Source organism: Misgurnus anguillicaudatus, chromosome 15, assembly GCF_027580225.2.
Source record: "Misgurnus anguillicaudatus chromosome 15, ASM2758022v2, whole genome shotgun sequence".
Classification (NCBI taxonomy): Eukaryota; Metazoa; Chordata; class Actinopteri; order Cypriniformes; family Cobitidae; genus Misgurnus; species Misgurnus anguillicaudatus.
In genome coordinates, this window is record NC_073351.2 from 19073024 (window position 1) to 19097774 (window position 24751).

The 24751-nt window shown below is 36.9% G+C and overlaps 1 protein-coding gene across 1 annotated transcript; it reads right to left on the bottom strand.

Annotated features, from left to right (window-relative positions):
• Nucleotides 1–1653: 1653 nt before the first annotated feature.
• On the bottom strand, nucleotides 1654–24489 carry cd82b (CD82 molecule b). The gene is made up of 9 exons (XM_073853539.1): nucleotides 24333–24489; nucleotides 18651–18720; nucleotides 17514–17586; nucleotides 10115–10239; nucleotides 8624–8698; nucleotides 6105–6216; nucleotides 5708–5868; nucleotides 3977–4060; nucleotides 1654–3441 (listed from the first exon to the last, which is right to left on the bottom strand). The coding sequence occupies exons 2-9, from the start codon at nucleotides 18711–18713 to the stop codon at nucleotides 3364–3366; spliced, it is 771 nt and encodes a 256-aa protein (XP_073709640.1). The 5' UTR covers nucleotides 18714–18720; nucleotides 24333–24489; the 3' UTR covers nucleotides 1654–3363.
• Between the last annotated feature and the right edge of the window lie 262 nt (nucleotides 24490–24751).

Here is a 24751-nt window from a genome sequence, read left to right on the forward strand (position 1 = left end):
CTGTAGTAAAACCATGGTTAATTTTTGTAAGGGATGGCCCACTCCATTCGAAGGGCAGACTGAGATCCCTTGAAGTGAGCTCTTTCAAGGGTATAAAGAAAGGAGATTTATGGGCTTGGTCCAAATACATACCTTTGCGATCTTGGCCACTTGAGTGCGCGTGCACACGACAGAAAGTACTGTTAAGCCCAAGGTGGGCCGCCCACATGAAGTGCACACGACTTCCCCATGCCCACCCAAAAATGAAAATTCTGTTATCATTTACTCACTTTCATGTTGTTACAAACCTGTATAAATTTCTTTGTTCTGATGACCACAAAGGAAGATATTTTAAGGAGTGTTTGAAACCAAACGGATCATGATTGACATCCATGGAAAAAAGAATACTATGGAAGTAAATTACTAAAAGGAAGTAAAGGGGGCTCGTGATTGGTTTGTTTTTAAATAGGGATGCAACGATATGTGGCGATATACAATAATAATACCTGGGCGATAACTATTCTGAATCGCACAACCGATATTATGCACAGCGAACTTATTGTAACGGCTTTTAATCAGTAAGTTCTTATCGATCTGAAATCACTGTTAGTTTCAGTTGTTTATAACATGCATTTAAAAAAGCAACACTCGTCAAACAAAATCATTATACAGTTTTTATTATCTTGAAAATACCAATAAAAAGGTTTGAAGTAGTGATGGTCGTTTTCGAAGCACTGCTTCATGAGGCTTCGAAACATTTACGAATCTTTTGTTTCGAATCAGTGGTTCAGAGCTTGTTTCAAACTGGCCCAAGTCACGTGATTTTAGCAAACGAGGCTTCATTACGTCATAACTGTTTCGAAACGTTTCGAAAATCCGATGGTTCACCACTAGGGGGAGTTGATCACATGACCAGTGTCTAATATGTTTCGGTGAACTCGGGTCAGTTTTATTATAAAAGTTCATAAAACATTTATCCTTCTGACTATTAACACTGCCATTTTGTCTATTTATTGTTTATAGACAGATTTAATGACAAAAATGTGCATAATTAAAAGGGTAGTTAGATTTAATGATTTGTTTGCCCTAAATAAAACTAAAAACACATAATACACTTTTAACTATGTCTTAATTAAGTTAAATAATTTTTTTTAACATATTTTAATAAGAATCTTGCTATTATTTTGTAAAAAAAGTGTAAAATGTTTGGCCATATCTGCTTTACACTATTTTGACCAGCAGGGATCGCCAGCGTGTGTGGTGTTTCGAACTGCTTCGAAAAACTGAATCAATTTTCGAAGCAATTGGTTCAATTGATTCGAAGCTTCGAAAAGCTTCGTTTCTCCCATCACTAGTTTGAAGAACAGCAATATAAATATATCCTTTAACCATTTCCTGGAGCTGGTTCTTCTTCTGCAGCGCATGAGTTTCTGCAGGAGAGCGCCCCCTGGCTTTTGGATGTAGCGGCATTTTACCGTAATTCACTGTGAAGCATAGCAAGCATCATCGGCCGATTTATCTGTGCACCTCTAGTTTCAAATATTTATTTCGATTGACTTCAATAGTAGGAAATAAAGGATACTATGGAAGTGAATATATGATGATAGATTCAGAATAAAATGAATAAAGATGTAACCCATTCAGAGACAAAAAAAATACACTTTGAAAACTATAAAATGTGAAAGTTCGATTTAATCAAAAGCATAACTATTGCATAGACATGTGTTATAGTACTTGAGGAGCCACTGAAACCCACATGAACATGGCTTCTCTGTTAAAGCAACACTATGTAGTTTTTTACCTTTAAATAATGTCTCTAAAATTATTTCAGTGATTGATAGAACAACTTTTAACTGGACAAATTGTACTGTTGCTGCAACCTGAGCAGCCTCCTAGCTGCTACAAGCACACTCTGAAAGTGGCGGTGAAGGGTAGGAAACACAGCCCCGCCCCTCCCCCTGTCTGCAGAAGAGTGTCTGATACCAGGCACTGTTGCGCTTTTCAACCACATGGGGGAGCTGTAGGTAATTTTTACATGGAAACTACATAGTGTTGCTTTAAATAGAAAATATTGAAAATACAAAAGACCCTTCAATTTTCCAAAAATACACATTTATCCCAATGTTGGTATGTTGTTTGTCTAATGAAAACATCTGCTTTCTATTATATAAAGACAGTAAAGACCACCATATTTTTAAAACAGACAACCCTTTTAACCAAATTACTTCTAGTGTTTCTTCATACTCATACAGACAGTTGCCAACATCTGTTATTTGCTTCAACCTCGAAATAAAACTATTGATACAGCATTAATAATACAGCCAAAAATATTCATCAGAAATGCCAGAGAACAACTGACGGTTTACAAAATTAGGTTTACATCAAGCTTGGCATAAAATTTTCAAATCCTAAAAATATTTTTTTAAAGAATCAACAATAATGGGCCCAGCTTTGGTTTATGTTAAGTTAAAAAAAAACAGGATTTATAATCAGTGAGCTTTACATCTACTGCCTGTTATAACCATACAGTAATTTAACAGCTGTTGTACCCACACTAGCACATCACAAGAAATTGCGGGATATGGACCCAACCTAAATCCACAAGCGCACCCTGATCCACAGAGAGATGCTGGCCGACAAACACGTAAACCACAAGAAACACTACACCACGGTACAGTCTTCTGGTCTGCCCTTTTATTTCTCGACCGCAGCCGTCTTTAACCTCGCCACACCTGACTCCACCCTGAGTGACCCAACCCCTGCTAATAACATCAACCCAAACCCTTTAAAGAGAAAGAGCTTTAGTCTATACACAGAAAAGCCATCATCATCTTCATCATCAAGAAAGAACCAACCTCATTGAAACATACTTAACATAAACTTGAAAGTATAAAACTGTCATTTCCGTTAACATACAAATAAAAGATAAGTGAAAAAAGTGTTGATTTTCCGATGACCTTTACTTAATAAAAATGTCCATATGCATCAAACTCTACTTACTAAAGTGCTCACAAAGTAATAACTAATAAACACAACAGCATAGAAATCTAAAAACACAGTCAAGCTACCTGCATGTAGATCATTAAAGTACTGTACAAGATCTAAATATCTTTTCTTTGAAAAAAATGAACATATATTGTCACCATGAAACATTTCTCATAATTAAGGTGACATATTTATTTTAATATTTTAAAGGGTTAATAGATAATAAAGTAACGGTGTGTGTGTGTGTGTGTATACTGTAAATTACAGTACGGTACTACACACACATAAACAGGTGGTGAAATGTTTTCTGGTTTGTTCCAGTTGCTTTGCTGGTGTGGAGTGATTGTAACACTGGTGTGTTCTCATGTGTATGAGTGAGTCACTGTGGAGGGGTTGCTCTCAGTATTTAGGTACTTTGGAGTAATCCTCCTGTTGAACGGTCTTGCAAAGGCACATGGACAGGATCATCCCTAAAAGCTGAAGTAAGCAAAACAGAATATGATTATAATCTCTCTCTCGGTAGAAATGTGTTAACTAGTACTAGTACTGGTAAAAGGAGATGTTGATATACTGTTTATACTGTTAATTTTGTTGATACTGTGGTAGATATAATATACAAGGACTGATTCATGTTACTAACACTTTCACAAATAATAATTTAATGTATTTAGTAAGAGATAATGTATAGGCAGCAGGTTGTTATCAGAGAAATAAACCCTGACAGTGTGATTAATAGGACCCAACGCAAAGTAGATGGTCTTGTATACCTCTGAAGGGGCTTCTTTCATGACAACAACCGTCGTCCTGTACATCATTATCCTGCTTATTACAAGATAATGTCATATATGGTATTAAAAGACATATTTATACTTCCAGACATTGTTCCCACTAAATTATGATATATTTATTACTGACCATCTAAATCTCCTTATTCTGTGAAATTTTGGTCATACTGCCCACCCCTTCCAGCGTGTGAAAGAATGTATTTACATTGTAAAGTTTGTCGATTTACCTCAATCACTGCTATTCCAACACAGACTCCTAGAATAACTCCATAGTTCCTTAGGAGCCAGTCTTCCACATTGGATACACAGCCCTGGGTGCATGGAATAGGGAAAATTAATAAAGCTAAATTAAAAAGAAAAGTGAAAAATTATCTGTGACTGAAAATGATCCTGAACAGACAGAGCTCTCCAAAGATAATGTAATATGAGACAATCAGAACTAGCCAAACTTGGGGAAAGAAAATGAAAGTATGAAAAACAGTCAGTGGTCCCATTTACTGGAACTGTGATTGGGTTTACACTTACAGGAAATGTTTTAGAGTTTGAATACTTAAACAATGGGACACTATGAGTATAGCTACTGTATAAAGAGTACTGTGCAAAAGTCTTAGGGCACCATTCTACCATTAGATTTGTTGTTTTTGCAATTGTATAGTGATCATATATAAATTTTTCTCAGTCTCTTTATTAGAATACAACCAGAAAATACAGGAAATGTGTATGTAGTATTAAAAACAGTATAAAACTATAAGCTGAAGTGTCAAGTATTTAGGATAAACTCCCCTTTCACTTGAGCAATAGCAGGCAGCTGCAGGATCTATTAAACCTAAATGAAATTAAATCCTAATTTCTAATTCTAATCGAATGACTTCAGGACTTCAGTCTCCTTAAAAACCCTCAAGATGTGTTTCGTGACAAGAGAGGTCACACTAAATACTGACTGATGCCTAAAGAAGACATTTAGTTCTGAAAATATATATATTTTTTAATTTTGTATACATGAAGAGTTTCGTTGCAAAACGAGATAACCACCGTTTTTTTTAATTGTTCAGAAATAGTGTTTTTTGGTTGTGCATTCCAATTAATTTCAATTCAACTGCAGTTGGTTTGTTTTGATTTAAAGCTTCATAACTTAAAAAATACAGCTAAGTAGCACCATAAAACAAAATAATAACATGATAACATAATAATTAACATGTTTTGAAAAAAATGTTAAAAAATGGATTTATCTCGTTTTGCTACGAAACTCTTCACATATTTCCTGAATTTTCTGTTTGTATCTTACAAAAAAGAATGAAAAATAAATATGGATGGACATTAAAACTACGCTAAAACAACAAAGCTGGTAATGGTGGCCTAAGACTTTTGCACAGTACTGTACATTAAAAATAATGAGTAGTTAGTAATACAGCATTACTATAGACATCATAATTACTGCATATAAAAATATACAGACATCCTTTACTGTAATTTACTGTAGTATGGCTTTTGAGCAGAGGCACCAGGTGGTGCCAGAGTCGAATCATTCATTTATACATGTGCCAAATGCTAGCAAATGGCAAAGAATAAAAAACAAATAAGATACTTGTATTGTACAATACTACCTAAGGGACAAATCACCCAAAAATGTAAATTCTGTAATCTTTTACTTCCCCTCAAGTTGTTACAAACCTCTATTAAGTAATTTTTTCTGTTGAATACAAAGGAAGATATTTTGAGCAATCAACAGTTTTTGAGCACCACTGACTTCCATTGTATTTTCATTCCTACCATGGAAGTGAATGGTGCTCTTGTTTCCTGCTTGATTACAAATATCTTCTATTGTGTTCAGCTGAACAAAAAATATATGCAGGTTTGTCACAACTTCAGGGGGACTAACTGATGACAGAATTTTCATTTTTTGAAGAAGGGAAGTGCATAACGTCATTGTTAGTGGCAAAGAAGCATGTGTTGCTTACCTGAGTGTAGACAGGCCATTCTTTGACCAAACTCTCACACAGGCCATTTTCCTTAATCTCTATACCACTGATGGATTCATTTCTACATGAGCAGGGATACAGAGTCTGAGAATTGTTCTTTATCGACATGTTCTCTGTCCAGTTAGATGGTCCAGTCCAACCACAGCACTTCATCTGTCAGAGTGAGTGAGAGGAGAAACATATAAATAGAAAATAAAAATATAAATATACTGTATATAAAAAATCTTTCACTTGAATTAAAAGCTATATTATATTTTTATTTTTTTGTCATCCCTGAAAAGCTTTTTATCCAAGCAACAGATACAGTAAGACAAAAGGAATGATGGGAAATGTCATAGGAGAAAGGAAATCTTAGACAATAGCTGAAGGAAAACTTCACAGCACTTCATCGTTCTTTGGAGGTAATCCCAGGCATGCTCTGATGTTTTGTTATGGCCAGAGTAGTTCACCAGAATTTTGTTTACAATAGTGGACATCTCCTGTTTCAGCTAAAATTAGTCAGACAGAAACAAAAAAGAGTTTAGTTACGTACCATTTAAACTGAATAATACCCATTGTACCCATGTAGTATTTTAAAGGAACACTCCATTTTTAAAAAAATATGCTAATTTTTCAGCTCTTCTAGAGTGAAACATTTGATTTTTACTGTTTTGGAATCCATTCAGCTGATCTCCGGGTCTGTCGGTACCACTTTTAGCATAGCTTAGCATAATCCATTGAATCTGATTAGACCATTAGCATCACGCTAAAAAATAACCAACAAGTTTTTCAGATTTAAAACTTGACTCTTCTGTAGTTACATTGTGTACTAAGACCGACGGAAAATTAAAAGTTGCGATTTTCTTGGCAGATATGTTTAAAAACTATACTCTCATTTTGGCGTAATAATCAAGAACTTTGCTGCCGTAACATGGCTGCAGGAGGCGCATTTTATATATCACAGCGCCTGAAAATAGCCCCCTTGGTAACTTTCAATAGCAGGTACTATTTTCGGGCACTGCGTAATATCACTGCGCCTCCTGCAGCCATGTTACGGCAGCAAAGTCCTTGATTATAACGCCAGAATGAGAGTATCTATATCTGCCTAGAAAATCGCAACTTTTAATTTTTCGTCAGTCTTAGTACACAATGTTACTACAGAAGAGTCAAGTTTTAAATCTGAAAAACTTGTTGGTTATTTTTTAGCACAATGCTAATGGTCTAATCAGATTCAATGGATTATGCTAAACTATGCTAAAAGTGGTACCGACAGACCCGGAGATCAGCTGAATGGATTTCAAAATGGTAAAAATCAAATGTTTAACTCTAGGGGAGCTGGGAAATTAGCATATTGTGTCCATTTAATAAGTGAAGTGAAATTGACATCATTATCTGGTGTCGACTATGAAAGTATTTCCATACACAAAATGTGACTTCTGCATTTAATCAATTCCAGTGAATAGTGAACACACACACACACACAGGCGACTTTCGCGTTACATGCCCGTCTCTCTAACAATTAGGCCACAACTGTTAGGCCACGAGAGTGACAAATATCAACATTATAATATTTTTCTTAATACTCAAAGAAAACAAAACATTATGTTTAGATCCTGATATATAAGTGACTAAACTGGCACACAAATCTTTGCTAATCCTAATGTTATCAATTAAAACTTTGCAGATGTGTCTTAGCGTGTGTGTGCAAGAAGTATAGTGGAACAGAATGCTATGAGTGGGCTACAACTGTGATAAACCCACCAAAGAGACTGCCAATGTGCTTATACAGATATAGTGTTATGAACCTCGCCCTGTTCTAGGAAAAGCATTCACCATGCCCTCTGGTAAATTATAAGTAGAAAACCAAGCATGCCCTGGCATAGACTCCAATTACTTGTTCTCCACAACTGGTCCTACAGGTAGTATATTCACTGGATTAAGCATACATCTATACAAACACTACAAATAATACAGAGACAAAAAAGCCAAACACAGCAGGCTAAGATGAAAGCCAAGCGTGTGCACGTTAGGCTGAGGTCAGGCTCTGTGGTACTTATCTAAAAAAGATTTAAAGAAAGGCTGATGAAGCACAAGTTAGTTACACTCCTGCATTAGATGGCGTATACAGTATATCCTCCCTAACACAAAATAAAAACTTTATGGTTGTTTTACATCCTCAAATCAGTTTAGTGTAAAACATTTGTGCATTTCAAACCTTGTTTCTGAAGAGGGCTCTGTTTTTAAGCTCAATATGAGCAAAGGAGGAGCTAAAACCCCCACATCAAACATGCTACCTGTTTTTTTTCTTCTTTAAAATGGAAACATCCTGTCATGCTGCGCACTCAAAATTCCACCTATCGGGTGAACGTTATGCAACAGAAAGTGAAAAAGTCCCACTTCTCATTTAGATGAAATCATTCAGAAAGTCTACATTAGTGTTTCTGCCTTATGTAGTTGTGCAGGTTTAAATCCCTGTTTCTACAGCCCGTTGCCACCTGCTAACTTTAACACATTTCCTGTAGTATAATTTTATGTCAGGTCAAAGAAAAGAAGTACAGAGAAGAGTTCACACCTTTTTAAAAAGTGTTGTTTACTTGTTGCAGGCTGATGCACGCAACATCACGTATAGCTGAATTCAGAAACATCATAGCATCAAACAGCCAAAACATGCAACTATTTATATCTCTGCTGGGTCAAAAAAACTGTATATGTTGGCCTACTTAGTAATATGTGAAGTCATTTTCTGTTGTTTCTGTGAAAATATAACCTTGATATCTTTAATATTTACTGAGTAAGGTTGTGCAAAAATCAGAAATTATAGTGAAATTAATGGTTGAGATATAATTTTTATGCTCGTCTTAATATAACGCTTTACTATAATCTCTGTACACTTTCATCAAAGGTACGGTAACCTACCAGGTCTCGCTGGAAGTAGATGAGAACAGCAGCTGTCACCTGGGCGACGAGGATGAGGAGGAGGCAGGTAAAGTACTGAGAAAATGAGACAGAAACATCAAATGGTTCATAAGAATTGCAATGAAATACGAGATATAAATTTTAAGGTAAAACTTTAATCAAGAATTCAATAGTTCAATAACTGTTCATGCAATCTTTTGTCTTTTTGAGAAAAGACGACCAAGTGCATAACAAGAATGGCAGTTGTACTTAATTTTCAAAATGGGTCAAACTGGGTTTAACAAAGCCATTCGCTGACCATTAATCTTATCCAGTGATCTAATTGGGACTAATATCACCCCCAGTTCTTTCAAAGATGCCCCCCTAAATCTCCATGGCTTAACTCTGTCACTCCAGCTCAGTAAATCCAGCAGCGTTAACCTCAGAGAGCCGTTTTAAACAAACTCTTTATCATGCTAATGTGGAAGGGTTTTATGAACCTCTCTGTGCAGACGTTCAGTGCATAAATAACTCGAGTTGTGAAAGAAATCACTACAGTGTAGTGTGAACCTCTTTGTGTTTATGCTTTATAGAAATGTAAAATCAACTGTTAAAAAAAATAACACTAAAAGTTGACACAATACTACAGCGTAACAGTTTTTACGGTATGTTGTTTACACTGAAAATGTCAAATTTGCATATTACCTCAGAATGTTATTTACCACAGACTAATCGGCTGCGAGGATATTCAGCGATAGTAAAATGAATTATTCACTACTAGACCAGAAACACTTTAAGATGTAACAGTTAGTTAGAAATGATTTAAAGGTGCAGCGTGTACATTTTAGAGGCATCTAGTGGTGAGGTTGTGAATTGCAACCAACGGCTCAGTCCACTGCTCACCCCTCGCTTTTAAAACACATAGAGAAGCCACTGGACAAACGTATCATCATCGGAGACAACTTAGTAAAAAATAGTTTGTCCGTTAAGGGCTTCTGTAGAAACATTGTGGCCCAAAATGGCGACTTAGATGTAAGAGGACCCTCGGTGTATATAGATAAAAACGTCTCATTCTAAGGTAATAAACACATAACGATTCATCATGGAAGGTCTTTATACACCCTTGATAATATAGTTTTATATATTATTTTGCATTTCTGTCAAAAGATCCTTCTAGAAAATAACACACTGCACCTTTAAACAATATTATGAGCACAATAGCAGTGAATTCACACACACATATAATATCTAAATCATTTTATTTGATTATTTCACTCAGAGGAAGAAGATATGCTGCTATGCATCAGGTATTTCCTGTGTAGACAGCTGTTTTGTTTGCGTGTAGTGATTAAAGCTACCTCTTCTATGGTGATTTGAACTTTTGAATGGCTGCAACTACGTCACAACATCGAGCAGTTTTACGTAATTGAGGATAAACAAATTGCTTGTTACAGGAATTTTTTTTATAAATACATGATGTAACATTTGACGAAACCCTCCAAGATGACTCACCAGTCCAAGCAGACAGCGGATCTCATAAACGGCACCGATGCAGCCCAAAAATCCCATAAGCATTGAGAGTGAGCCAATGCCAATTAAGATGTAGGAGCCAACTTTTAGTGTGGTGGAGGATTCCTCTGCACAGAAAAAACAAACACAATGGTCACACTTAGTTCTGTAGAAAAAAACTTGCTAAGATTGAATCAAGGTGGTGATACAGTATTTCTCCAATGCAGATACTTGCATAGATTTATATTTATTCAATTAATAGATGCTTTTATGCAAAACACAATACAAATGAAGAATTATAGAGCATTTCGCATTAAGAACCAACAAAAGTATAGAAGCTAGGGAGGAAGTAAACAACATTTTAAATAATGTTAACAAAGTTTACTCAAGTTCCAGCTCTCTTATGCAATAAAAATGGGCGTGGCTACTGACAGCAGCAGGCACAAAAGAGAAGTGCATTTAGGGGTGTGTTAGAGCAGGAGTTCCCAAACTTTTAATTTTGCGACCCACTTAAATAGGTATAATCTATCCTAGAACCCACCAACATGTTTTTAAATAAAAATATGAGGAAAACGCAAGTTTTGTATATGTTTTAAGGTGGTCCTTATTTTTCAACTTTTGGTAGTTCATGCTCTTACCCCACGAATATGTTTGATTAATAATAAATTGGACCCATTTTTTTTATATTAATTAATATTTAGAGGTGGCTCAAGACCTTTGAAGTTTAACGCATTATGCTTATTATGTGCTAGCATGTATAATTGTTTAAAAATATATTTATGGCAGCAATGGACTTATTTGACCATGCTCCATGCAATTAAAACTCCTGTTTTAGTTGTGATATATCTTTCAAAGCAAGAAAGCTTCAATGTGAATGAAGCACATAGACAATATACACTGAGACAATGGCTGAAGCAACACGAAGCAAGTCCGCTATATGGTTACTCGGATCAGAAGAGACTGAAATAACTAAAACAAAGTTACCCTCCAAGAAGCAAGTTTTATGTGTGTTTTTAAATGGCAAATGTGATTTTGGAAATATTCAAAGGCTTTGAGCAACCTCTAGATATTGTAGGAACAATGCAAAATAGTTTTTTTGATATCCTAAAACATTTAGGGGGTGAGAGTTGAACATTAAAAAAAATGAATCCATTTTAAGGACCACCCTAATATGTAAGTTTAATTGCAATATCAAAACCTATGGTATGTCATATTAAAATCATTGCCAGTCATTCATTTGACTGAACTTTTTGTTTTTGTATCATTCACCGCAACAGCCAAACCACTTTGCGCGACCCACCTTATCCCACTGTGAAACTCATCCCACTCGACCCACAGTTGGAAAACCCCTGACGTAGAGGAAAGGGGTGGGCACATATCAGATTAATACTATTCTGTTCATTTATTTTTTTTCTTGCACCTATATGTGTCCATCCTGCTTTAGGGTATGAAACCTGCAGATGAGTGTACAGGAAACACCGTGTGAAACTCACAAACTGAAACTTGTAAAAAAACTCTCATTCTTTGGTATTGGTGGCAAAATAATCCAAATCTTATTCACTTCCTTCTTTCGAGACTGTATAGGTTTTAAAACAAAATTGAAAATACATTTGTTTTCTTTAGCTTTTAGTATGTGACACCAACTACTTTATTTGCTATTTTTGCTTTTAGGTTTTTTATTATTAGTTGCAATTCTTAGATAAGTATTTGTACTGTATGTTCTTTTAGTATGCATTTTTATTTTTTAGTATTATTGTGTATTTGTTTTTTAATTAAGTTTCAATGTTCACTTTGCTAAACCAATTCAATGGTTTAGCAAAGGTTGGATCTACCAAGGGTGGCCACGTGGCATTCAAAGATTCATTGGCATGGCAATTTTGAAGAAATGTATTTCACTTCAAGCGTTATGGAACAGAAAATTACAACTGTGAAACTAAAACCATAACGGTTTGATCAGGACTTTAACTACTGTACATACACATCAGTATTTAAAGACACAAACTAGTATTAAATAAAGTGACTTGAAGTAGGAATATAAACATATATAAACTCGCTCTGTATGTGCGCTATCTAAGGCCTGTTTCACACATACGCGATGCATATTTTTACATGCTCGTGTTAACAAGAGCAATCACCCTGCATATATGCAGTCTGTCCAGTCCATTGCAGGATGCGTTGCAGTCGTCTTACGATTTTTTCCACACCGAGTCAATTTTTGCAGTACTGAAAGCACACAGCATGAGCTGAATTAAAGTAATAGCGCATATTTCATGGTCAAAATGATCACGTATTGACATGAAATCAGTAAATTCCACTGTTTTCACAAAAATCCCAGGATAACACAAAAAAGCAGTAACAACATAAACGAAAGGCTTTCGTGGAACATGTGGAACTTCCGGTAAACTCTGCTAAGAATAAGTAACAACAAGTCCTTTTAGAGTAGTTTATTTCTGATAACAAGCTAAATAAACTACAAGTAGATTACCTTAGTTCATATTTCATAGCTAAAGCAAATAAAAAACATCACTGAGCTAACCTTGCTATGTAAATGTGTACTATAATGTATACAATGTTAACTACAAACCGGCTGCCAAACCTATTGGTGATTCATGATCGCCGTCTCCCCCTGTCTTTAGAAAACCAAAACATTTGTTATTTTTGACAAGGTATTTGTTCCAGAGTTCATTTTAGCCACTAGTCATTTTAGCCACTAGCCAATAAACAAACCAAAACCAGAAGTAAAGTTCCGACCAGAAGCGTAACCGCAACAACGCACGTGCGTCCAATGAAACCATCTGTAATAAAATCATGGTTAATATTCTTAAGGAAGAAACTATTTCAAATTATATCTAAAGTACACTACACAGTATGCTATAGTGTTTACAAAGAGGCAGAAAGTGTCAATCGGATGATCATCTTTTAATCTGATACACAGAAAACTGCACAACGGGTGCGTGACAGATCCGAAACAGGCGTAGAAAACTCAAGCTGCTCTTCATTGCTGTATTTTTGTACAACTTCTTACGATAAAAAAATGAAGCATAAGCACATTCAAAACCACAGGCCACAAGTCTTCTACAACCACGTGGCTTTCTATAACCACAATCTATAACACATTCATTTCACTAGAATATGCTCCAGCTCATAGATTTACCTTTTGTGAACTTTTAAGCTTCAAGTAACTTATAACTGGCTTTTGGATAAATCAAACATGTAGATATGTACACGCTCTGACTGTACAAAACATTTTGCAATAACAAATATAAAATGCTCAGCACATTTGTTCTGTATATGTCTATCTGTTCATTTAAGCGAGAATTCTTGTTCATTTTTTTCTAAACATACCCTTTCCGCCGTGTGCAAGACATCTGTGTGAGGTTTTACTGCCTCAGCATGAGTTTGCTTGCAGTTGCCGCAACATTCACTACACCCCTGTTCAGCTGCAGACATTCATGAGTCTCAACAACCCCCGGTTTCCACACACACACAAAAAAAACTCTTCAATGAACCAATCCCTTTACTAAACTATTGGCCAAAAGCATTTAAATAGCTTGCAACCTTTTCAGCACTGCTGTATTTAAGGCAAACATAAAAAAAAAATTCCCATTTGAAAGCTCGTATTATATAACCAAACACTGACTCATGCCACAACACGTATATCTGGCAACGCTACAAACTCCATCACACAAACCAACATATACAGAGGAAGTAAGCTCTTTACGTGAAAGAATAGGAGTGAGATCACAACAAGCAGGGCTATTACAAGATTCCCAAGACTCCTCGTCATAGTAACACAGTTGTGTGGAACTGTACGAAAATAGCAAAAACACGAAGGAATAAAAGACAACAGCGAACAGACCACAGAGTACTACAAACAGTATGGAGGAGACCTCCACAGGATCCTTACAGGACTACTGGAAGCTTAAAGTTTAGGGTCCCGAGTATGAGAAGGATATCCTAAAATATTCCCTGCTATCTACAGAGGAACAGTTGAATCAGAAAAAAACAATAAACCGCCCTGTTGAAGATAAAAGAGACTCCAGTGCTATGATAAGCACTGAAGACATTTTTTGAGCTGGTCAGCTTTACAGGGAGGACTACAGATGGAAAGTAGCTTTCTGCTAAATCTGGTGCAGCCATCTTTTTAATGTAACTGCAGCTGCACATTGTCCTGAATAAACAAACTCAAACTTAAACATAAAAGTTTCCGTGCAGCAATTTGTTTAACCAAGCTTGTGCTATGTATAGCCATTTCTAAACCCTCATGATTCTGGCTAAGGGAAATGACTTGGTCTTTTTACTGTCTATTTTTGAACACTGGATTTCAATTCTTAAAAAATGATTTGTTCAGTAAAATTGTCAAAAAAAGAACTGCGGAGGCTAGCAAACTCTTCCCGACAGCACGTTTACAAGAATGTTAGCTTAAAATGGAATTGATGCGTAACCATTCGGATGCATGCAAAATAAATCAGGATGATCTATGCTAGTTTTCCGTTCTCGCTTCCATGTTCCACTCTCATTCAGAGTTGACCTTCAACGTAAGACCAAATTTTTTGCTCTGCATGCAATTCCCCTAAAATGCCCCTGTCAGGCCACGAAAAGTTAAAACTTTGCTTATTTAATTTTTGTTCCATATTTTAAAGACCTTCTGTCTTTGTTTTAGGAAAGTTCCTGTCCGATAAATGATGGTTTGCTTACCATCTGTGTTAGTGCATACGTGTGCTTAAACACACAGAGTTCGGTGTAGGAGGGGTGGGTAGCGGAAAACTGGGTTAATGTCAAAAAACTCCCCATATATACCAAATTCACAAATAGCAGCTGGTTTTACTGCACATTCCCATGTAAACCAAATAAACAGACCAGCCTGAACGCAAGTCATAACCATTATAAAATACTGCTCTGTGATTGAACTAAATTATTTTAAAGAGACATACAGGCAGAATGCATTAAAAATGCAGTCCGTCAATGTGCTCACAGCGAGTATTTTGAGACCGACAGATCTATTTGTGTGACTCTTGAATTGTTCTGTTTAAATAAAAGCTTACAGGAGTGGCTTAAATACTGTCTGTATAAAAGTCAAGCCCCTGTGCGATTCTCAAGCCATGAATAACGTCTGCAACCATAGTGACAGGAACAAAATGAAAGTCAAAACAAGTCGTATAACAATTGACCCAGCGTTATTTAAAATTGAGGTAAGAGCTCATCTGTCTAATTGAACAAACCAATAGAAGCTTTTAATGTTTATTTGCAACAGTGCAGTATTTAAATTAAACACAGACTATAAAACCCAAGGGAGCATCCTTGTTAGAAACCAGTGATTAGCTCTTAAAACCTTTTTTACAGTATGACACAATTTATAAATCCGACTCTGGAGAACCCCACACGAGGTTCTTAAACCAATAAAGTCATGCCTTTCCTATGATCTTTCCCATCATTTTAAGTACTTGATGAGAAATGCATGTTGTGTAGCAACATGGTTTAATGAAAAAAAGATCACGGTCTCGATTCAAACACAATATAACGATTCGTCTATCTATTAAACTTTCAACAGAAATCAAACAGGAACATTAAAATATGCGTGGGTGCTGTCGCAGAGTCAGAGAAAGCCGTCATCATGTAAAGGGGGATTTTTAAACAGTGGGTTGCAAAGACAATTGTTTATTGGTTCACACATTTAAACAACGCCTTAAAAAGCGCGGATAAGGCTTGTGTTTATTGTGCTTTACTTTCACAGACGCGCAAGTGGCGTGTTTAAAGCATGGATGAAGCTCATGTTGACGCGTTCATTGTGCTTTTGCTTTCAGGGATGCACAAGTGGTGCGGATGAAGCCTGCGTTGAGGCATTCATTGTGCATTAATGCGCAAGAGGTGCATTCATACTGGACGCGTGTATCGCGGCTGTCTGTATACTGAAAATACAAGTAGTTCGCTTTATTTGCAAACTGCGTTAAAATTATCAACCAAGGAAGCTTCTTTAAAGGCACACCATGGAACTTTTTGGCCACTAGGGGGTGCTAGGCAGCGCCGCAGCACTGTCACAAAGGAAAAGAAGACAACTCTTTAGGTCACAAAGTGTGCCTTCCAGCATGTCATGTGTCATATAATATAATTTCATGGGTTTTATTTTCATCAAACGCCAAAAAAATCACGTAGCTCACGTTAACAAGCCAGTTGTAACGGTGGTCGCTTGGTTAAAGTTTATATAAAAAATATTGCCCTAAAGGGGAATCGAACCCGGTTTACCCGTGTCGTAGGTCCATGACGCTACCATGGCACCACAATGTCACGTGATATAAGTCTCTCTCTAAACTCTCCAAGTAGCCTCCAGTAAAATTCATGTAAAAAATAGTGTTCGGGCCCCAGACAGGACTTATATACAAGCATTATAACATTACTTACTAGTACAAAAGCTTAACGGCCAAGTCAGCATCGGTCAGAAACCCCTCTTCCTTCTTTAGTTCACGCCAGCGAGCAAACGTTGGCCCAATATAATTGATCCTCATCCTTCTTTTTATTATGTCACTCTCCCCTTTTCTCTTTCTGGTCTCCTCCGACAAAACCTTGGGTTTCTTTTTCTAAGTTGCTGCTTCGGCCATGACAAAAACAAATAGTTGTGCTCTCAAGTCCGAAATTGAGGAAGTGGAGAAAGTGACGTATGTCGTAAAGCAGATTTTTGTAGTTTTTTGTTTTATGCTTAGGTTACTACCCGAAACCCCAAGTTTAAAAGTACCAGTAAAAGCGATACAGACCCGTCAGGCTATGGTGGACATGTCATTCAACCTATTTTAAGTCGATGTACCATCACAAGCGTCTTGAAAATATATGAAGGTTGAAAAACTACAAAGTGTCACTTTAAAATGCTTTGTTTTAAGGAATTAAATGCAAATAAAAACTTGAGATAGGTTATACATGTCTAGGTGGGTCAGAACTTCTACTAAATTATGTTATTGTGTTAAGTTGGCATTCAGAATCGTGGGAGAATCGTAATCTTTACTTTTTCCCAGAATCGTGCAGCCCTAACAATCTTCTGAATTAATAGTTTTATACTGTAAAACTTATCAGTGTACACGCATCTTCAAAAAGTTTACTTATGTTGTCACTCTGATTTGGGAGCAAGTTCTACTCTATATATAACCTCTTACAATATGCACCTTAAAATAAATCACATGATATAAATGTGATTGAAATATTAATAAAGCAGAGCAGAATGACATGCAGTAAACAAAAGCTACACAGTGAAAATAAGTGGAAATCACAGCACTAGATAGATGACAGAGAGATAGATGACTCTGTTAACAATGACTGCAGTAGTGTAAAATACATTTACTATAACACAAACCATCCTAGAGACAGAAAACATGAACCAAGAGACAGGATATTATGTTACTGTTTCAGTACTTACGCAAAACCGTGATGAAACTCTGGTTATCCAGCAAGACCCATAGTCCAAAGCCCATGATTACCGCTCCAAAAATCTATACGACAAAAAACAGACATGTACAAACACAAGGTCATTTTGATTGTTTGTTTTGTCTCCTGCTTTCCTCTCCCTTATCTTTGTTTACCCCTGTGGTAACGCACGGCCAATCTTACTACGAAATGGATAAAGGATAACAACACTGGAGATATCAAACATACCATAGATAGTTGCTTAAGAGAGAGATAGACAAAGATAAGGAGAAGGAGAAAAATATCACAGAGAACTTTAAGAGTTATCAGGAAGTTCCTGGTCCAAAGTTCAGAACTAATGGGTCCAAGGTGTCCAGAAAGGGTTAGTTTCTCCGTATATTAGTCTGGCGTCCGTTAAGTGCACAAATGAGGATTGTTACCTTTGGCACTATAGAGAGAGCAGTAGTAAAACATCAGGCTACTGTGCAATTAAAGGGTGCAGACTTCAAAAGGAACAATATGGAGACCAGAGACACACATCATTTTCATTAACCTTTGACTTTTACAGGACAAGGGGAACTGATGTTTGACAGAAAGAGAGAGAGAGAGAGAGAGAGAGAGAGAGAGAGAGAGAGAGAGAGAGAGAGAGAGAGAGAGAGCAATAAAAGTAAAGCTTTTCTTTCGCAGTCATAACAACTTGGCTTTAGTTGTATTAGGGCATTTAAAGAGATTTTACAAACATACCTTACAAAAAACATAACTGGTGTGTATCTTGAGACATAATAATTGTACATAAATATTTTATTTATAAATATGTGAGCTGTTTTTAGTTAAGACAGCTTAAACTTGCAGTTGAGTCTGGGACTAGACTTAAGCCCTGTTTGGGAAACCAACCCATAATGTTTATGTTTGGTGGTCCCAGCGATATAAAAACTGAAATCGAAAATATATAAACAGTGGGATTTCATTTCTTGCATTGTCACATCAGCTGAGCTCTCACTAGCAAATCTCCCTTGAAAGTATATACTATCACAAAGTAGACATAAAGACCGGTTTTAGTGCAATAACAGGAAATCAGATTGGCTAATGAGTTTGATAGCAATAAACCCACAGAGTTGTGGAATAAAGGTGTATGAGTGTGAACACTTACAAAGAACAGGAGGTTGAACAAGAACAGGAAGTACTTGGTGGCTGTAACGCATCCTTTCCCCATGACTGCTCTGTAAAAAAAAAGTGAAATAAAACTATTAAAAGACTAAGGAAGGAGACAATTCAGACATTTGGACTTGATTTAAAGATAATTAGTTTTGCCTTAAATATATGCTGCTATATATATACACATTTAAAACTATTTTGTATATAAAATATATAAAATAGTTTTAAATTGTTCAATGCGATGAAAGATTGTATACATTTAAAAAATATTTTATTTTCTGTACATAACTTTTTGAGCCTACTAATTAGTTTCACTTTCCTTATTTCCTATAGAAGAGCTGGACAATCACTCTATTCCACCCACATATACTGTACCTAATGTGTAACATTTATTATATTAAAAATAAATAAAATTAGTTTGTGAATAAATTAGTTTCCAGATGTGTTTATAGTCTCAGATTACACCAATGCAACCACACATATTTTTAAGGCTTTTGAACAATCTGGCTAGCCTGGGTGCCAGCCGATCTTAGCCCCGCCCACAAGATTTTGAAAACGGGAAGATCGGTCTGGGGTTTCTGCGTTGAGGAGCTACTATGCTAGACCCAATGCTGGTCGAACCAATCAAATTGTCAGGGCGGGCTTTATACGATAATGGACAGATAATCAACAGTAACGTAATGAACCACATCACCAAAGAGCGCGTGTGTTGAATGGCTGCCGCTGTAGAGTTCAGATGTGTGGATTCTGACATTGAGTCTGTTCTAAAAGATATCGACAGAGCATTGATTTTAAAAGAGGAACAGAGAAACGCGAGCAGGGCATTTGTTGATGTTTTTGCCGTCCTTCCTAACGAATTCGGCAAAAGTTGGTCGCAACTGAAATGGGTAACGTTATCACGGCGATGCAACTCGGCGTGCACGACGAGATGGATATAATTAGCGGTCGTTGCCAGCTTCTTTTCGGAAGCCCGGAATCGTGGTTGCTGAATAAGTGGAGGGACATGTTAGGCTCCAATATTTTCAAGCCAACGTAATGGGTATCGTCGTGGATGAAGTTCACCTGACGTACAAATGGTAAGAGATAGTCTGACTGTATGACTTAGTAAACACTTCATGTTGTGATATAAACGAAATGTTGTAAACATAGTAGGTGTTAATGTACATTCGCAAACTCAGACTTGGTATAATCACAATGTTAGTGTCATTGTAGCGAAATAACTAGCAGTTCGGTCAGGCTGCAAAGACGTAATTTCAGCATACGTCACACACTCCGTTGCTCTGATTGGTCGTATGTCTATCCAATTGAGTGCAGAGGCATTTTTCGGTTGAGACACGCCTCATAATTATAGCTCAATGGAGCGGTATCAGACTCAAATTCTGACTAGAATTGAGTATGACAACGTCAGGCTACAATCTGGCCACAATTATGGTTAAAATATTTATGGCATCTTGTTTGCATCAATGCAGCTTCATCATAAAAATGTGCTGCTTAAAGCAAATGAAGAGCTCAGATGCAAAACCCTCTAAGTGCATCTGACATGTTTCCTTGGAAATGAGCATTTTTTATTATATACTCTTGATGGATTTTGCCAACAAAACGGGGATTACGCTGAGACGGGGATTACGCAGATTTGAAATCCAACATCCCCTTTGCAAAACACCACCTCCTGCCCGAAGCCCCATAGTACAATGATTGCATGTTGCCCTACTACATACAGTACAATAGACAAAAGCTGTTCTATCAGCATAATACAAAATGAGCATCTGAACACGTACTGTATAAGCAAGCTCTACATTGCTGATGTTGCATTGACTTTAACAAAAAAGATATCCAGCATTCACTGTATAAAAAATAAGTTCCTCCAATTAACATTCTTCATGAGGATAAAATGCCCTTTGAAAAGTACTAGTCACGCTCATTGATATGACACAACAGCTCAGCTTAGTAGGTAACGAACAAAGTTTTTTTTCCCAATATAAAACAGAGATAAAACACAATAACTAGTACAGTATGCAGAGTATAAACAAAGAACAAACTGCATACAGTGACCCACCCTAAAAGACATCACTGTAAAGGCAACATAAAACATGAAATAATATCTAAATGTCCCTGCATTAAATACCACAATATCAAACCAAGTAACATTAATTTATAGATTCATCTTTTGTGCATTTATTATTTCATCATGCTTTCAGTTTATACTATTTATAGCATATCTTCTGTCTCTTTATTTGGACATTTTTTATATTTTTGCAAATTTCTTTGAACATTCCTACATCAATCATAATGCCACTTGCACTGTATATCAGTGGCAGCTCGAGACTGCTTATCCGAGGGTACGCTAAATCAAAATAAGTGTTCGGAGTGTCATGTGTGTTCCTTGCGTTTTCAAAATATGTGTTTTTGCGTCATGTGAACCATGTGCATCACGTGTTTTGTCCAAACAAGTGCCTGCTGCACACGCATCAAAACCATTCATGATAAAAGAGACGCTCACGTTCACAAAACACACGTAAGACACTCACTTAACAGTAAACTTGGATTACGCATGAGATTATGCGAGTATCTGGCAACGCGAGCGTCTCTTTTACCATAAACCCTTTAGACGCGTCTGCGGCAGGCACTTATTTTGACAAGACGCGATGCATACAGAATCTCTCGACGCGCAGTACACACATTTTGAAAAAGGAACCACACACACAACGGACTACATACATGTTGTGACGAACTTCGCACCGACCGCCCTTGAAAAAAGAAGTCACCTGCTATATATGTATGCTGTATATTCTCTACTATACTGTCATACAGGTATCTGCAACTTGAACTGTATAGTAATTTGCAATAAACTAGACTAGCTTCTCTACCTTACAACCATTTACTCCACAAAATAGTCTTTGTTGTACACTACTACACACATACATGTATATTCAGATAATATTGCTATTTTGACCTCTGGTTAGAATGTAAACTGTATTCTAGTTCATATGATAAACTACACTAAACTAGGTTATTCTGCTGGGACGCATGTGTAAACATGAAAGGTATTCACTAAAATTACAAACTGGTTAAACTGTTAAAATGTTAAGTAAGCTTTGATAAAAGCAATGCAATGACAAACTTTTTAAAGACATGAGTGTGCAACTTTTAAAGCCTCTCTGCATACGGATGTACAGTTGTTCAGACACTTGGGCAGTAAAAAGAGGTGCTTTAAATGAGAGAGACAGGAAATTACAGGGAGAGAGGGGGAGGACTGGGATGTGTGCGCGACACAAGCCGGAACTGAACATCTACTGTATGTGGGAATCACTACTCCTTATGTCTGAACTAGCACGTGCATAAGGGAGGTTCAGGGAAATTATTAATGCTGTCCTCAGGGAAAGGAGGTGGAAGTAAATAGACTAGCACCCTTCATTAACTACTCATTAAATTAAATACATTAAATATATACTGTACTGTCCTGGGTGGGTTCCAAGAGTAAACCACTAAAAAGTTCAAGCATAGCCAAGTATAACTTCTCGAGTTCGTTCGCAATTTAGACTGATCCCAAAGCAAGTCCCAAATTACTAGTCATGCTAGTACTAATTCCCCACACTGGGTCACAGAAAATGCCATAACCTTATGATTTACCCCAGCCGACATCTTTTATACTCAAAGGGAGCTAAGGCCATTCCTATGGTAACCATAATTGAATGCTCTACTTAAGGGAGAAACAGTCTCACGCCCCAGTTACCCATGAGTATACCCCTTGCACCCCTCCACTGAGAAGAAGGTCAAGCCAAGTCTTCATCAACCGCATCACAAGTACTGCAATCATGGGGGGAGGGGGTGCAATTATCAACCATCAGACAAATCTTCTGAGCGTTATAATGCTATATTTGTCAACAAGGGGAAAGCCTGTATTAGGGAAAAAGTATATTTTTACAGTATTCAAGCCCACTTTGGCAATTTCTATTACGACACTTCTAATCTTACGGTGTGTTTAAGATGAATCACTTGATCAGGGAAAACACCACAAGCAACTTTTGCCTGACCTGAGATCATCTCCCTATGCATGTGATCTGCCTTTCGCTATGCTAATACTAGTTAGCTTTAGAATATACAATTTCACTTTATATGTTTACTGGTATGTAACAAGAGGTGTTATTCCTACACGGAAATCAGGAATAAAATCTTTTACAAACACCACCAAGCCTAAATCCCCTGATGAAAAGTCAAAAGTAAACTAAGTTCCTGCTCTGTCTTGGCAACATAGCTTTTAAAAACAGTGTTATCCCATTATTATCTGGTTTGTAGAGTTTTCCAGCTAGGAAAATCAAAGTGAAAGAGAGAGAGGACATCTGTATCCTGGCCCTCCAGTCAGAGACACGTCCTGGGAGGTCTGGCAGCCCTTAACCTTTTAGGGACCTGAAGAAGCACCCATCACCACTCAACCCAAACAAAATCTTGGAACCATTTCCGCATCTGTGCATTCGTTGCAAACTTCCACAGTACTCGCCTCAGAACAGTGAGAAATAAACAAAGTGAACATTTGCAAAAGCATAACAGGATTTCTTTACCAAGTAGGACACGCTGCCAGATCAACATTCTTTTACTGTTCCAGGAATAACATTCCTATTAACCAATAGCCCCAACCATACGTATAAAACCAGAGATCGATTACTGGTTGATAATAAATGTTCTTCTATGTCTAGGCTACCTCTAAAATGAAAAGATAAAATTATCTTGACCAACTCGTGGGTCACAGTGCGCTAAGGTGGTATTCACGAAGTCACATGGCTATTGTGGATAATGACACAAAATTAGCATATGTTGTGTTTTGGTGCTGGTATGCTGGTGTGACCACCAGCTAAACCAGCATAGACCAGCATAATTCCCATGCTGTTTTTTTCAGCAAGGAAATTGCCAACAGTTTTGATATTGGCCTACATTGCATTCATACAATATTTGGTTGGGTCTTATGTTGAATTATACCTGTCAGATGGGTCCATGAATAAAACCTCCATCTAAACAAGAAACAGTTAGTAGTTGGGAGTGAAGAATGCCTGTCATTTCCACACAACTGATTAACCTAAACTTTTGTCCTATTGATTTTCAGAATAATGACCTAGAAATCCATTTTTAAAAGTTCCCTGTTATTTACAGTGTTTATGAACGTAAGGGAACTGAAAAAGCAACGAACCTTGGTTCCACAACATGCGACCAGTAACTACTTAACACTTTTGTTTATATTATCCTGTTGCTTACCACAGGAGCCTTCTTGTTTTGTCTTTAAATATGCTTCCCCAGTCTAGTCTAAACATTAAACTCCATCAGTTCCAAGCGAGTCTCAACTTAAAACCGAAAGAGAATCTGAGGGTGAATTCATGAAATGACTTAAAGTGCGCGTGAATGATGATGTTCCGTGCGAGTATTCACGAGAACGCATTGAAAAGCATACAGTGCCACATCATCGAGCATTTATACAAAGAACAAAACAAAATATACACCGCAAAGCTTAAATACCACAAAATTAGTTTCATTTATGATGAAAACTCAGTTGTGGTAAGTTACAAAGTCCACTAAGGACCATAAATACATATTCAATTAGTCATTTTTCCACCACGTCAGGACGGTTCTAACTTAAAAGTCACTAACTTGTTGCCGTATTGTAAACTTGAATACAAGAAAAAGTTACCTCTTCTTTTGTGTAAAGTCGCAAAGAAATTCCGTTGAACAGCTGTCAGCAACGTTAGTTCATGTGACTACAGAGTACTCTGAACAAAAAGCAGTGAGGCTCACGACGATCGACAGCATGGGAAACCCCTCTGTTAACCCTTTCACCACCCTATTGAAATGAGCGGAGGGTTAATGGTTACCACAGTGCTTCCAAGTAAACATGCAAGAGCAACCTTTAGGTTGTGAGTTACTATATCATAATAATGTCCACAGACTTATACTGGAAAAACATTTATGTTTATTTATGTCAGATTGTTGTATTCACTTGTGTTGGATTTTGAATTCAAATCAACGTTGGATCCTGATGACGGATCAACGTTGGATTTTCTCGTCAAACCCAATGTTGGGCAGATGTCAAGGTGATTTAAGGTATTATTG

Coding starts and splice junctions, on each gene's coding strand:
- cd82b (XM_073853539.1), bottom strand. CDS start 18,713: ATGGGGAAAGGATGCGTTACAGCCACCAAGTACTTCCTGTTCTTGTTC. Junction 6,217..8,623: donor TCTACTTCCAGCGAGACCTG/GTAGGTTACCGT, acceptor GACTAATTTTAG/CTGAAACAGGAGATGTCCAC. Junction 3,442..3,976: donor TTGGAATAGCAGTGATTGAG/GTAAATCGACAA, acceptor TGCTTACTTCAG/CTTTTAGGGATGATCCTGTC.